General features: G+C 46.2%; 1 protein-coding gene across 1 annotated transcript; it reads left to right on the top strand.

The window, feature by feature from the left end:
- The first annotated feature begins 713 nt into the window (after window positions 1-713).
- LOC137422379 (T-box transcription factor T) lies at window positions 714-15088 on the top strand. The gene is made up of 8 exons (XM_068109131.2): window positions 714-907; window positions 2780-3044; window positions 3126-3260; window positions 3494-3555; window positions 4318-4382; window positions 4971-5114; window positions 13826-13943; window positions 14833-15088. The coding sequence occupies exons 1-8, from the start codon at window positions 714-716 to the stop codon at window positions 15086-15088; spliced, it is 1239 nt and encodes a 412-aa protein (XP_067965232.2).

Raw genomic sequence — 15088 nt, forward strand, 5'->3', positions numbered from 1 at the left:
GGGTATCGTATCGGGGTATAAGTGAATTGGTCGAGGAAACGAGGGTGGGTGGGCTTGCTGGGGGTCGCCAGGTAATTGCAGCACATCAAACGCGGGAGCGAAATAAAAGTGCAAAGTGGGGGAAGGGCCACATTTTCCTTGGTTTTTATGGGTCCGATCCATGGACCATAAGATCGGGGAACGCCCGTAAAAAGAACTCGCGTCCAATGGGAATGCCTGAAAGCACGTCACGTGACACTGCCGGTGGCGGCGGATTCCCATTATAGGCGCGATTGGAGAAGGTGCGCGGGCGAAACGTCCGAAGGAACGGATAACGCGCGGCAGGGGGGCCTAGAGAGGAGGGTCGGACCCTCTGTTGTTCCTCCTCCCTCCCTCTTCTCTCTCCTCCTCCTCCTCACCTCCTGGACTGTCTCTAGTCCAAGTGCTGTGGCCTCGCCAAACACAAGAGCATTCAGTCGAGTGAACATCTTGCGCAAAACCTTTTCTTCCTGATTGTTTCTCCACAAAAAATCAACCGAACAACGCAGTTTGTACGATTCTGCACAGACCACTTTCTATCCCGATCGCCCTTTTTCCTCGGTCCCTCCAAGGAAACGACCTCCCAAAGTCACATTTGTCCAACCTCCATCTAACTGAGACCCGAGTTTCTATCTGCGCTTCGTCCTCCATATCCCGCGTCCACTCGACTGTAGAAACGTCGCAGGAGACGAGCAATGGGCGAGTCAAACGGCGAGGACCCTCCAAGTCGCCTTGAGCAGCTGCTGAGCGCAGCAGCGCGAGAATCCAGCGAACCGAGCGACAAGAGCGAGACGAGTGAGCGCGACGTGCGAGTCGTGCTGGAGGAGCGCGTCCTGTGGGAGCAGTTCCATGCACTCACCAACGAGATGATCGTCACCAAGACGGGAAGGTGTGCGCTATTTATGGCACGTGTGCTCTCTTTACGTTGCGTGTGCGCTCTTTACGTTGCGTGTGCTCTCTTTACGTCGCGTGTGCTCTCTTTATGTCGCATGTGCTCTATTTACGTCGCATGTGCTCTCTTTACGTCGCGTGTGCTCTCTGTACGGCACGTGTGCTCTCTTTACATCGCGTGTGCTCTCTTTACGTCGTGTGTGCTCTCTTTACGTCGCGTGTGCTCTCTTTACGTCGTGTGTGCTCTCTTTACGTCGCGTGTGCTCTCTTTACGTAGCGTGTGCTCTCCTTACGTCGCGTGTGCTCTCCTTACGTCACGTGTGCTCTCCTTACTTCGCGTGTGCTCTCTTTACGGTGAGTGTGCTCTCTTTACGGCGAGTGTGCTCTCTTTACGTCGCGTGTGCTCTCTTTAGGGCACGCGTTCTCTCTTTACAGCGTGCGTGCTCTCTTTAGGGCGTGCGTGATCTCTTTAGGGTGCGCGTGCTCTCTTCACGGCACGCGTGCCCTCTTTACGGCGCGCGTGCTCTCTTTACGGCACATGTGCTCTCTTTACGGTGCGCGTGCTCTCTTTACGGCATGCGTGCTCTCTTTTCGGCGCGTGTGCTCTTTACGGCATGCATGCTCTTTATGGCGTTCGTGCTCTTTCCGGCGCGCCTGCTCTTTATGGCGCACATGCTCTCTTTACGGCGCGCGCGCTCTCTTTACGGCACGCGCGCTCTCTTTATGGCATGCGCGCTCTCTTTACGGCGCACGCGCTCTCTTTACGTCGTGTGCGCTCTTTACGTCGCATGTGCTCTCTTTACGTCACGTGTGCTCTTTACGTCGCATGTGCTCTTTATGTCGCGTGTGCTCTTTACGTCGTGTGTGCTCTTTACGTCGCATGTGCTCTTTACGTCGCATGTGCTCTCTTTACGGCACGTGTGCTCTCTGTACGGCGCGTGTGCTCTCTGTACGGCGCATGTGCTCTCTGTACGGTGCGTGTGCTCTCTGTACGGCGCGTGTGCTCTCTGTACGGCGCGTGTGCTCTCTTTATGTCGTGTGTGCTCTCTTTACGTCGCGTGTGCTCTTTACGTCGCGTGTGCTCTTTACGTCACGTGTGCTCTTTACATTGCGTGTGCCCTTTACGTCGCGTGTGCTCTCTGTACGGCGCATGTGCTCTCTGCACGGCGCATGTGCTCTCTGTACGGCGCGTGTGCGTCCCTGACGGTCTCCTCAAGTCTGGTCAATGGGGTTTCGGCGATGCTTCTCCGACGCACAATAACACGGACGGCCCAGTGTAAGCACAAGAGGTGCATTTGTAGAGTTTGAGATCCTGCGCGGATTATAACACGTATCATGTTGTTATGGTTCCAGAGCTGTTGTCCAACGTTACAAATGGCATGTTGAGGGATTGTGAAAGTTTGTGATTGCTCGCTAACAGTTGATAACGATGTGTTATCGATATCTCGATTTCGTGCAACGCTTTGGCCTTTTACGCAGAGCAAGGAAAGAATTTCATCCCCCGAGAGGATATGAGATAACCATGAGAAATATATATGAGATTGATATATTTAGTACTTGTAGAGAATTTTATTTGGCTGGAATTTCTAATCCTTTGCTCACTTAAATAGTCGATGAAGATCGGCCATGATCGACCACATTGTCTGCTAATGTAGTGTGATCCCGTGCACTGCTTTGTCGCACGAATTGCGCTTTTTTACGTTAAAGTAGTCATACAAAGTAAATTCGTCGACACGACAAAGAGTCCTTTTTGTATTGAAGAGCCGCAAGTCGCCCGGGATTATTTTACAAAAAATGATTGAATCGCCAACAAACGTTGGTGGCATCACCAGTCCCCTAAGATATCATTGTGTGTGTGTGTGGTGCACAGGCGCATGTTTCCGGTCATCAAGGTGTCCGTGTCCGGCCTCGATCCACATGCAATGTACTCGTTGCTTCTCGACTTCTCGGCGGCGGACGCGCACCGCTGGAAGTACGTGAACGGAGAGTGGGTCGCAGGAGGCAAGCCCGAGCCTCAGCCCCCCAGCTGCGTCTACATCCATCCGGACTCGCCCAACTTCGGTGCACACTGGATGCGCGCCCCAGTGTCTTTCTGCAAAGTGAAGCTGTCCAACAAGATGAACGGCAGCGGACAGGTATGCTACGGTCAAGTACATATGTCAGTCTTCATGTTTGCACCATTTCAGTCGTATGCTCATGTATTCACTGTGTTGTAGATAATGCTCAACTCCCTTCACAAGTACCAGCCGCGAATGCACATCGTGCGCGTGGGGGGTCCGCAACGCCTGCTCTCGAGCCACGCATTTCCAGAGACCCGTTTCATCGCTGTGACCGCCTATCAAAACGAGGAGGTACATACCTATTAGTCGATGTGTGACGTCCAGGTTTCTTTCTCCAGAGGGAACCGAGAAGCTTCAATGCAAACAAATTTATGTATATTTAGTGTTAATATTGTATAACAAAAAAATATTATTAAAGTTGACCTGCTGACGGTAATGCAAACAAAATATACATTTATATGGACTGATGGATTTATTCTGAAAAGATTATTACGAACACTTTTTTTTTCCCCTCATGTGTGCAGATAACTACACTCAAGATCCGTCACAACCCCTTCGCCAAAGCTTTTCTGGATGCCAAAGAAAGGTCTGCCTCTAGAAAACAAAGACCTCCATGAAACTGACGTAATCTGGAAAATAGACTCGTGTTAAGAACTCTGAGCCTTGATGTGTAGTTATAGTTGTAGTTGTAGACTGAGAGAAGTGCACTGTACTGGTAGTTGCATTCGCATTGGCTCTTCCCCTTGAGTGTTCCAACTCAAGGTGTTAAGAACTCTGAGCCTTGATGTATAGTTGTAGTTGTAGACTGAGGGAAGTGTACTGTACTGGTAGTTGCATTAGCATTGGCTCTTCCCCTTGAGTGTTCCAACTCTGTCCTTAAGCCCCAACGCTGCACGAGCGTCATTGCGCTTTTAGGGTACCGCGGGTCTTTGTAGTTCTGTTTGGTGGTCTGCCTCCGGACAGCTTCTGCGAATCAGTCCCCTGGCAAAAGATTTACATTGGGTGGTTTTCTATTGCTAGAATATAGGATTTGGCTAGGTTGCTTCCCACAAGGGTCATTATCGTCCACCACAATAAAATTGTGGCAGACTCGTTAGCATTGCTCCAAAGGATGGTGCACTCATTGATGCAGCACGCCACCTGTGAAGCACCGGGATGACAACCTACAACTAAGTTGGGTGAGGAATCAAAGCTAGACTGGATGGTTCAAAGGCCTGTACGCTATACCTCTGCACTATCGTGCCAGCCCTGAGCTTGGCTATACCATCAGCCTTATTTCGAGAAATAGCTAAAATGGAAGTTTCTTGGCGAAAATAATTCTGAATGGTACTTTCATTCTTCCTTGCAGAAGTGATCCACACAAAGATGGTCCAAATGATATTTCAGATGTTCAGCAATCCGCTTACGCTCAGAGTAAGTACATGGAAGATTCCTGCCAAACCGTGTTGGTATTGGAGCTTTATTCATCTGCCACCAAACGTGGATGGAGGTTATGTTTTCATCGCTTTGTTTGCATCAACCATGGCACACCTGTCCTTCTGTTTGTTTGTCTGTCTGTGAGCATGATGTCTAAAAAAATTATGGATTTCAATGAAATTTGGTGCACAGATTGGGTTTGTCACAAGGCCGAATTTATTAGATTTTGATGAAAATCCGGATCTGGATACGAGAATTTAAAAAAGCGATTCTTCACAATTGAGATGGGGCCAAAATGATATACAGTACAGCACGATATCTGAAACAGTTATGAATAGATTCGGCCGAAAATTGGTGGAACAACTCGGTTCGGTGACAAGAACAAGCCGATTAGATTTCGATTCAGGTCCGGATCCCGATCCGGTCTATCAATGGGATACAAAACATAAACTGTTCGGCCTGGCGGAGATATGCTGTCTACCGAGTGCCGTTATAGTTCATCACATTACTAGAAAAGCCATAGTAAAAATAGTAACCTTGCATAATTATTTTCAATGTTGTTCCCCACCTCCCCGTGATACGCAGTTGGTGGTTGGCTGCTACCCGGACAGCAACAGTTTCCCGGGGCCTTTTCTCTACCTGGCGCATCCGCTTGTGAGCGCTTCCCTCCACTTCGTGCTCACCGTGCTGCACCCTACCCGAGCCCCCATGTCGCCCGTGCCCCCCACGGTGTGTATCCATTGCATGCAATCATACTTGCAGCACTTTATATAAGTTCACGTCTCAGAAATATGTCAACGCAGCTCTGAATTCCATTCTGAATTTGGACGAAGGGAGATGTTATGTAATGTGGCTTCTCGCATTTGCCTTTTGTGGATGGCTAATTGCACGAAATGTTAGTCCGAAGAAGTTGACGGGCCTGGAAGTCAAATCAAAGATCGGCAGATCGCCAAATCCAAGATCCAAGATCAACGATAATGAACTTCCTGGAAAAGGTGCTTGGGATACAGCCCAACTCAGGTGGTAAAATGACTGAAAGTTACAAAGATCACCGAAGCGAGACTTCAAGGATGGTGAAACCGCTGTTTGAAAAACAAGTGGAAATACGAAAATGGTTGGCGGAACAGCAAGATGAGTGAATACCTTTGTTGTATGGTTTATGAAGGGTGAACAGTAAGTCCTTGGCCTGAGGTATGCACACTCACCTTTGGGCTGTCGAGCTTGTGATCAAACCTTGACCCAGCTCTGAACTGTCCCCCTGGTAGGCCGACGCATCAATGCTCCGTCGGAAGGGCGTTAAGCCGGAGTACCCGTCTACCAGCATTGCTCGTCGGTGGATTTTAAAGATCCCATGGTGTCTTTCTTTTTTTTTTTTTTTGGGATACAAGATCGAGGCTCGTGAAAGAGCTAACATTAATCACACAAAAAGACAAACCGACACACAAAACACAAAAAACAAAGGGAGCGGCAGACAAGATGGGGAGAGAGGGGGGAGGACACAAAAGAGAGGGGGAAGAAGGGGAAGGACACAAACACAACATTTGAGAGCAGGGACATCGGGAGGACTTGGGGGGAGGTGGGAGAGGATTAAAACATATGAACACTGCAAGGACTCTGGGGTGAATTACCGGGGGTAGAAAAGATCAACGTTTTCGATGGGGGAAGATAAGAGATGGTGGTGAACAGCTGTTTTAAAGACCTGGAGGGAGGAGTGGGATTGAAGGGAGTGGGGGAGTTTGTTCCAGAGGCGGGAGAAAAGGGGAATGAAAGAGTGAAGGTGAGCAGAGAGCCTAGACTTTGGCAGTTTAACCGTAAGAGGGTTGCAGGCAGATCTTGTGCGACCTGAAGGAATATTGGGGGGACAGAGCACAGAGAGAGCTGGGGGAGCAAGGCCGGAGAGGAGTCGGTAGAAGACAGAAAGACCACCAACCTGCCTGCGGTGAGTGAGTGAAAGGCCCTCGGCGTTGACTACATCGCAGGAGATTCCAATGATTCTGAAAGCTTTGGCCTCAACAGCGTGAAGCCGAGCAAGGTGTGAGGCAGGAGCACCAGCCCAGAGGGGGGAACAGTATTCCATTGAGCTGCGGATGAAAGCCTTGTATGTGGTGAGGAGCTCAGGTGTGCCAAGGAAGGACTTCGCACGACGGAGGATGCCCAGTCGGCGACTGGCTTTGGAGGCCAGCTTGGAAATGTGGTTTTCCCAAGAAAGATCATGGCAGATAGTGAGACCCAAAAGCTTGAGCGACAGAACTTCTTGGAGAGGATTGTTGAGAAAGTAGATGGGAGGGTTGTCCAGTCGGTCCTTTCGGAGAGACATTGTAAGAGTGTGAGATTTGTCAGGATTGAAAGACATGTTCCACTTGTTTGACCAGTCTGTGATTTTGTCCAGGTCTGCAGAGAGTGAGGAGGCTGCAGACTGCCGATCTGAGGGATGAGGAATGGAGCGACAGAGAGTAGAGTCGTCAGCAAAGAGATAGAGAGGATTTTCAAGAGAGTCAGAGAGATCATTGATGAAGACCAGAAAAAGCACAGGGCCCAGAACACTACCTTGGGGAACTCCAGCCTGAACAGGAGGAGGAGATGAGAGAAACCCATTCAGGGCCACACGTTGACTACGACCAGAGAGGAAGTCCGCCAGCCATGCGTGGAGATTTCCATGGATACCAAAGGAGGAGAGTTTGGAGAGCAGAGCAGGGTGCCAGACCGTATCGAAGGCACGTGAAATGTCAAGGGAGACAGCTCTAATTTCCTGTTTGGCGTTGAGGACCTCCATCCATTGTTGAGAAAGCAGAAGCAGCATGTCCAGAGTAGAGTGACCAGGTCTGAAACCAAATTGATGATCAGAGATCAAGCCATTGGAGAAGAGGAAAGATTTAATATCTGAAGCAATGATGGATTCCATGACTTTGCTGATAATTGGGAGAAGGCTGATTGGTCTGTAGTTGCTGGGATCTGTTTTTGCACCTTTTTTGTGCAAAGCGGTGATGTTGGCTGATTTCCAAGCAGATGGCAGATGACCTTGAGCAAAAGAGAGGGTGAAGAGAACAGAAAGAGGGAGTGAAAGAGCAGAAGAACATGATTTTAGGACCCGTGGGCTGATGCCGTCAGGACCAGTTGCAGAATCAGAGTCGAGGGTTGACAGAAACTTTTCCACCTTGTCAGGAGGAAAGGACACAGAGTCCAGGAGCAGCTGGGTATGACTGGGTACGGTGGGTACAGAGAGGGATGGGTTTGGGACACAAGATTTAGAGGCAAACACAGAGTTGAGGCATTCAGCTTTTTCACGTGCGGAGTCAGCCGTTAAGCCGTTTGAGGTGAGGGAGGGGATGGAGGGGGAACAAACACCAGAAACAGATTTGACCAGACGCCACCAGGATTTGGAAGAGGGAGACAGATAAGAGAGTTCGGTCTTGAGAATGGTGAGATATTGTTTCCTGGCTCTCCTGAGGGTGGACACACACTTGTTTCGGGCTTTGTGAAAGGAAATGAGATTTCCTTCCGTTGGATTTGCTTTCCAGGAGACGAAAGCAAGTTGTTTCAGGGCAACAGCCTCACCACAAGATTCCGTGTACCATGGACGGGAGGAAGGGTATGACAACTGAAGACGAGATGGTATAAATCTGTGCATGAGAGAGAGCAATTTACTTTGAAAGAATTCCCAGGATGAGTTGATGTCAGAGGCGGTAGAGATGGGAGACCAGTCCAGATGATTGATGGCTGCTTGAAGACCGTGCCAGTTGGCCTGAGTGAAATGCCAGACTCGTCGACGCTGAGGAGGCTCTCTGAGAATGGTCAGAGAGATGTCCACTTTGACAAGCACATGATCAGATGAGCCGATTGGAGCAGAAGAAGAATAGCAGACATTTTCAGGGAAGTTTGTCATAACCAAATCCAGAAGAGAAGATGCTCCGTTGACTGAGATCCGGGTCGGGAAATTGACAGATTGTGTCAGTCCCAGTGAGTCGCAGAAATCCTTTGCTGAAGAGCCATGGCTGGTGAGAGAGGTACCCACACCCATCCAACTGGCATGGTGACAATTGAAATCACCACATATGAGGAAGAGAGAGTTGGGATGGGTAGATAGAAGTTGGTCCATATTATCAGACAGTGAGATGTAGATGGAGTCATCGCTGATTGGTGGACGGTACAACACACATATGAACAAAAGGTGGGAGCGAAGGGGAAGCCGTAGCCAAAGGTATTCCTGGGGGTGAGGTGGAGAGATGGCAGTGGAGGGCGAGTGAGGAAGAGAGTTTTTTATAAAGATAGCAACCCCACCTCCAGGACGAGGCTCAGGTCTATCATACCGGAGGAGGGAGTAACCTGGGAGAGATACCAAGGCATCAGAGACATCATGAAGGAGGAAAGTTTCTGTTAAGCAGATCACATCTGGTTTGTCAGAAGCAACCTGTATGGAGAGGTCAGACAAGTTTGAGCGAAGGCCCCGGATGTTTGAGGTCCATACCGTTAATGAAGAGGAAGGGGGAGCATCGGGTCCAGAACAGGGGGGGGGGAGGGGTAGGGTAATATGTGGAAGAGGAGGAAGAGGTAGGGAGAGCTGTTGAAGGTGTGTCAGAGATTTCAGAATAGCTTGGAGAAAGGGAAGAATGGGGCGGACAAAAGGTTTGATGGAGATTGGGTGAGGCACAGTGAGGTGTTATTTGAGGAGGGGGAAGAGCAAGGCAGAAGGTTTGGGGAGATGAAGGTGAAAGTTGGAAGGAGGAAGAAGCAGGGAGGATGCTTTGAGGAGGAGGGGTGAGAGGGGAGTCTAGGAGGGGAGGAGCGAGGGAGAGTCTCGGAGGGGAGGGGTGTGGGGGGAGTTTAGGAGGGAGGAGAGGGAAGGGGCAAGGGGGGAGATTTGAAAGGGATGGGTGATGGGGAGGATTTGGAGGGGAGGGGTGAGATTGGATTTTGAAAAGTGTACGATTCATGGGAAACGAACATTTTTTGCAAAATGAGTTTGAGACCTTCGAGTCAAAAATACGTTTGAGGACACTGGAGGAGGGATGGAGTTCTGGATAGTTTAGGGAATGTAGAAAGGAGGAACTGTAAGAGATGGTATTATATATATTTTTTGGAATTAATAGATTTGGTGAGCAAGACGAAAGCATCCTTTTGTAGGAAAAGAAGAAAAGGGTGTTATAATATATGAGAGAAAATAGTTGTTCAGGGGAGAGATTATACATTTCTAACCGCGTGATCGCGAATGAAGAACGAACGAACAAAAAGAACAACAAATAAACGAATAAGACCTGGGAAGGAAATATTTTTTGGGGTTTTTTTTTTTGTTTTTTTGTGAGTACAGATATTAAACAAGGAGGTACGGGGTGAACGACTGGTACGAAACAGAGAACGAAAATAATTTCAGCGCATTCGACGAATCGCTGAGAGAAAAACAAACCACAAGGTCGGAGACGGTACGGTAGTCTAAGCCTACGAGTACTAGGCCGCAGAATACTCGATACCATTAACCGACGATTGTGTATACATGTACGAAAAATTAGCACCGAAAATTTTCCAAAAGATACGCTGTAGGTACATACACCGAAGGATAGATACAGTCTCGACAAAAACACAATTGAGAAATATCACTTAGCTTCGAAAGCGTGAGCGCATGGAGCAGCTTCGAAAAGACGTGACCTCCTACGTCTTTCACGAAGAGTAGGCTAATTATCGCCTGAACAAATTAACTGAACACCCTGAACAAATTACAAATTCCCACCAGGCCTGACCAGTCGGTTTGTGAAAGACTTGGACCAGAACCGTTCCCCTAGCCGACCTCACAATAAGTTGGGAATAATTGTGGTTACTACAGAAGAAGAAGACGAGCATACAACTGCTTCAACCTCGATTTATTTTTGCTTCAGCACAACAGACAACAGTATTTTATAAATATTTTCGAGTGTTTATGTTTTTGTTACCTGGCAAAAAAAAAAAAAAATTTTGCAAGTATGTTGATCACTCCGGTTTGTGTGTTTGTGTGTGTGTGTTTGCTTGTCTGTCCGCTCACTTATACTTGCCTACAGGTCACAATTTTAAACCGATCTTCACGAAACTTTACCCAATGGTAGAGTTGGTGGTCCGACAAAATGCTATATATTTTTGGGGTCAAAAGGTCAACATACACCAAAGGTCAACCACTTTTTTCAAATTTCTAAAATCCTCAATTTTCATCCGATTGACCAGGATTTTGAATAGGATATACATATCGGCAAACTGAATTCAACCACCAACTATTTTTGAGATCAGCGTAGGCCAAAAGGTCAGCATATGCCAAAGGTCAACCACTTTTTTCAAATTTCTAAAATCCTCAATTTTCATCCGATTGACTTGAAATTTGAATAGGACATACATGTCGGCGAATTGAATTCAACCACCAACTATTTTTGAGATCAGCATAGGCCAAAAGGTCAACATAGGCCAAAGGTCAACAACCATTTCAAATTTCTAAAATCCTCAATTTTCATCCGATTGACTTCAAATTTGAAGAGGATTTATATATCGGCTAACTGAATTCAACCACCAACTATTTTTGAGATTAGCTCTGGCCAAAAGGTCAACATAGGCCAAAGGTCAACCACTTTTTTCAAATTTCTAAAATCCTCAATGTTCATCCGATTTACTTGAAATTTCAATAGGATTTACATATCGGCTTACTGAATTCAACCACCAATTATTTAAAACATCAAAATGATGCTCCACTGAGTGCCATGCTACTTTGTTATGTTTTGCCAAGTGTCGCTCTATGGGTGATTTTTCATATTGTATGTTTGTTTGTTTGTCTGTCCGCTAACTTATACTTGCCTGCAGGTCACAATTTTAAACCAATCTTCACGAAACTTCACCAAATGGTAGAGTTTGTGTTCCGACAAAATCCTATATATTTGTGAGGTCAAGAGGTCAAAAGGTCAACATAGGCCAAAGGTCAACCACATTTTTCGAATTTCTAAAATCCTCAATTTTCATCCGATTGACTTGAAATTTGAATGGGATTTACATATCGGCTAACTGAATTCAACCACTGACTATTTTGGAGATCAGCATAGGCCAAAAGGTCAATATAGGCCAAAGGTCAACCTTTTCAAATTTCTAAAATCCTAAATTTTCATCCGATTGACTTGAAATCTGAATAGGATTTGCACATCAGCTTACTGAAACCAACCACCAACTATTTTTGAGGTCAACATAGGCCAAAAGGTCAACATAGGCCAAATTTCTAAAATTGTCAATTTACTCAGATTAACTTAAACTTTGAAGACGATTTGCATATCAGGTCACCGAATTCAACCACTTTGTACTGTTTTGCCAAATGTCACTCCATGAGTGATTTTTCATATTGTCTGTTTGTTTTCCGGCAAGTATGTTGATCTGTTCGTTTGTCTGTCTGTTTGTCTGTCTGTTTGCAGCACTACGTCTACACCATTGCACGTAGAATCGCCAAACTTTGCACACGTATTTGTCTTGCCCTGGAATAGACTGTGCCCAATTGATGCCGTCATCGGTCACATGGTTCGGTCGCCATCTTGGAAAAACCGAAAAACTTTGCACCTCCATATCTGCGAGTGCTGAATAGAAAAAATTGACACATGGCTCATTGTAAAGAACTCTCCATGGGGAATAAAATATGTTAATGATGATGTCTTCAGTCACGTGGTTCGGCCGCCATCTTGGAAAAACCGAAAAACTTAGCACCTCTATATCTCCAAAAGTGCTGAATAGAAAAAATTGAAACATGGCTCATTGTAAAGAACTCTCCATGGGAAATAAAATATGTTAATGATGATGTCATCGGTCAAGTGGTTCGGCCGCCATCTTGGAAAAACCGAAAAACTTTGCACCTCTATATCTCCAAAAGTGCTGAATAGAAAAAATTGACACATGGCTCATTGTAAAGAACTCTCCATGGGGAATAAAATATGTTAATGATGATGTCATCGGTCACGTGGTTCGGCCGCCATATTTGTCCTAAATGGCCGATAAAAAAGTGAATTCCGGCAAGTCCTCGGTCTGACCGATTTTTCATTTGTTTGTCTGTCCGCTCACTTTTACTTGCCTACAGGTCACAATTTTAAACCGATCTTCATGAAACTTCACCAAATGGTGGAGTTTGTGGTCTGACAAAATCCTATATATTTTTGAGGTCAACAAGTCAAAATAGGCCAAAGGTCAACCACTTTTTCGAAATTCTAAAATCCTCAATTTTCATCCGATTGACTTGAAATTGAATAGGATTTACATATCGGCAAACTGAATTCAACTACCAACTACTTTTGAGATCACCATAGGTCAAAGTTCAACAACAATTTCAGATTTCTAAAATCCTCAATTTTCATCCGATTTACTTGAAATTTGAATGGCATTTACATATCACTTAACTGAATTCAACCAACAACTATTTTTGAGATCAGCATAGGCCAAAAGTTCAAAATAGGCCAAAGGTCAACCACTTTTTTCAAATTTCTAAAAGCGTCAATTTTCATCCGATTGACTTGAAATTTGAATTGGATTTTCATGTCAGCTAACTGAATTCAACCACCAATTATTTAAGACATCAAAAGGATGCTCCACTGAGTGCCATGCTACTTTGTTATGTTTTGCCACGTGTCACTCTATGAGTGATTTTTCATTGGTATGTTATGCTTCATGGCTGAACCGTAGCATTTAGAGGCCCCAAATTTTGGGTGTCGGTACTTCAGAATCTGGGCAAGGTTTTAAGTTACCACACATTGGCCTTGGCCTCCATTTTGAGGCCACAAAAGGCCGCTATAAAGTGTATATTGGGATGTGGGGTCAAGTAGTGCTGCTGCCGGGCCGCAGGCAAAAGGTAACCACTATGAGGCCAATAACTCCATAGATTTTAATATTCTTCTTAAATAACCACTAATCTTATATGTTGAAAAATAATAAAACGTCAGCATTTCTTGGACACGGTATCGGTGCGGACACGGTATTGGTATAGACATGGTATCTTGTACGACGCACACATCCTTAACAATGAATCAAGTCGATGAAGTAACTTCATGCACAGGAATTTCTCATCGATCATAATTCTACTTTCAAACCTGTTACGAACATTGTTGCAGTCGTTGTTTTATAATAAAACCATTAATGCTATGCTATGGAACATATGAACCAGAATTTGATATTCTGAGGTGTCCTTGTATTTACTAAACTTTTAAAGTAAATTTTTGTCCTTGTATTTTGTCCTTGTAAATGTCCTTGTATTTATTTACTAAACTGTATTTACTATTTGATGGGTTTATTTTTTTTAATGCTTTGATGGAAAATACAACCCGATGTAGAATTATTTGGTAGTTCTGAATGGAAATATACCGAGAGAATGCAATGGCTTCGTCTTTTCTCACCTACGCCACCACTAACCAGTGGAGATCATGAATTGTGGGAGATAATGTGGTGTATCGCTTTTAATGTCCTCACAGGGTACACCGAAGGTCCCGGTTCGAACCTCCCCATGCTTGGTGGCCATGACGCTTGGACTGGCTTACCGGTGTCATCGCACGCCGGAATGTTACACCATTCCGGCAATCCAAATAGCAGGTGACAACCACAATAACCACAACAACTGAAAGAACGATTTGAAAAGTTTTCATGCAAAGCATATGCATATATATATATATATATATGTATGTGTGTGTATGTATTTTTTTTTTTTTTTTTGTATACAAGATCGAGGCTCGTGAAAGAGCGAACATTAATCACACAGAAAGACAAACAGCCACACAAAACAAATAACATCGGGAGCGGTAGACAAGATGGGGAGAGGGGGGGAAGGACACAAACACAACATTTGAGAGCAGGGACCGAGAGACATGGAGACATCGAGAGAACTGTGGGAGGGAGAGGGCTTTGGGGAGGAGGCATGGGAAGGGGGGGGGGGGGGGGTGGGAGAGGTATAAAACATATGGACACTGCCAGGACTTCCAGGAAAGAAGTTGGAAATTCAAACAAGGTGGATCTGGGGTGAATTAGCGGGGGTAGAAAAGATCAAGGTTTTGGATGGGGGAAGATAAGAGATGGTGGTGAACAGCTGTTTTAAAGACCTGGAGGGAGGAGTGGGATTGAAGTGAGTGTGGGAGTTTGTTCCAGAGGCGGGAGAAAAGAGGAATGAAAGAGTGAAGGTGAGCAGAGAGCCGAGATTTCGGCAGTTTAACCATCAGAGGGTTGCTGGCAGATCTTGTGCGACCTGTAGGAATATTTGGGGGACAGAGCACAGAGAGAGCTGGGGGAGCAAGGCCGGAGTATATATATATATATATATTAGGTCGTGCTACAATTTTTGTATTTGATTAACTCAAGGAATATATACTGGAGTTAGCAACTACTCGCTAACTAGTTGCTTAATCAACAGTTGATTAACTGAAGGTATATGATGAGGATTCAATCCGAACAGCGTTAATAACTGTTGGCCCCTGGTTTGGTTCCGCAGTCAATACTTGTGGTCCATGGCGGGTGGAAGCATGTCCCCCGTGCCCCAGGCCATGCCCACGGGACTCCCCATGCCTTTCTTCCGAGGCAACTCCTCGCCCTACCCCGGCGGACCTTCAAGTACCCTGCACGGTGCTTCTCCGTCCTCATACGACGCCGGAGGTCACGGGGGAGACACGGTTGCTGTGGACTCGCCGTATGACCCCACGGCACACCTCCTGACCACGTGGGCACCACTGACCCCTCCGGACATGTGA

Source organism: Myxine glutinosa, chromosome 2, assembly GCF_964187855.1.
Source record: "Myxine glutinosa chromosome 2, kmMyxGlut1.1, whole genome shotgun sequence".
In the NCBI taxonomy this organism is placed as follows: domain Eukaryota; kingdom Metazoa; phylum Chordata; class Myxini; order Myxiniformes; family Myxinidae; genus Myxine; species Myxine glutinosa.

What these genes read in the sequence shown, in the direction of transcription:
- LOC137422379 (XM_068109131.2), top strand. Translation starts at nt 714, where the DNA reads ATGGGCGAGTCAAACGGCGAGGACCCTCCAAGTCGCCTTGAGCAGCTG. An exon ending in ATCGTCACCAAGACGGGAAG is followed by an intron (nt 908 to 2,779) that starts GTGTGCGCTATT and finishes TGTGGTGCACAG; the next exon opens with GCGCATGTTTCCGGTCATCA. An exon ending in TCCGGCAATCCAAATAGCAG is followed by an intron (nt 13,944 to 14,832) that starts GTGACAACCACA and finishes TTGGTTCCGCAG; the next exon opens with TCAATACTTGTGGTCCATGG.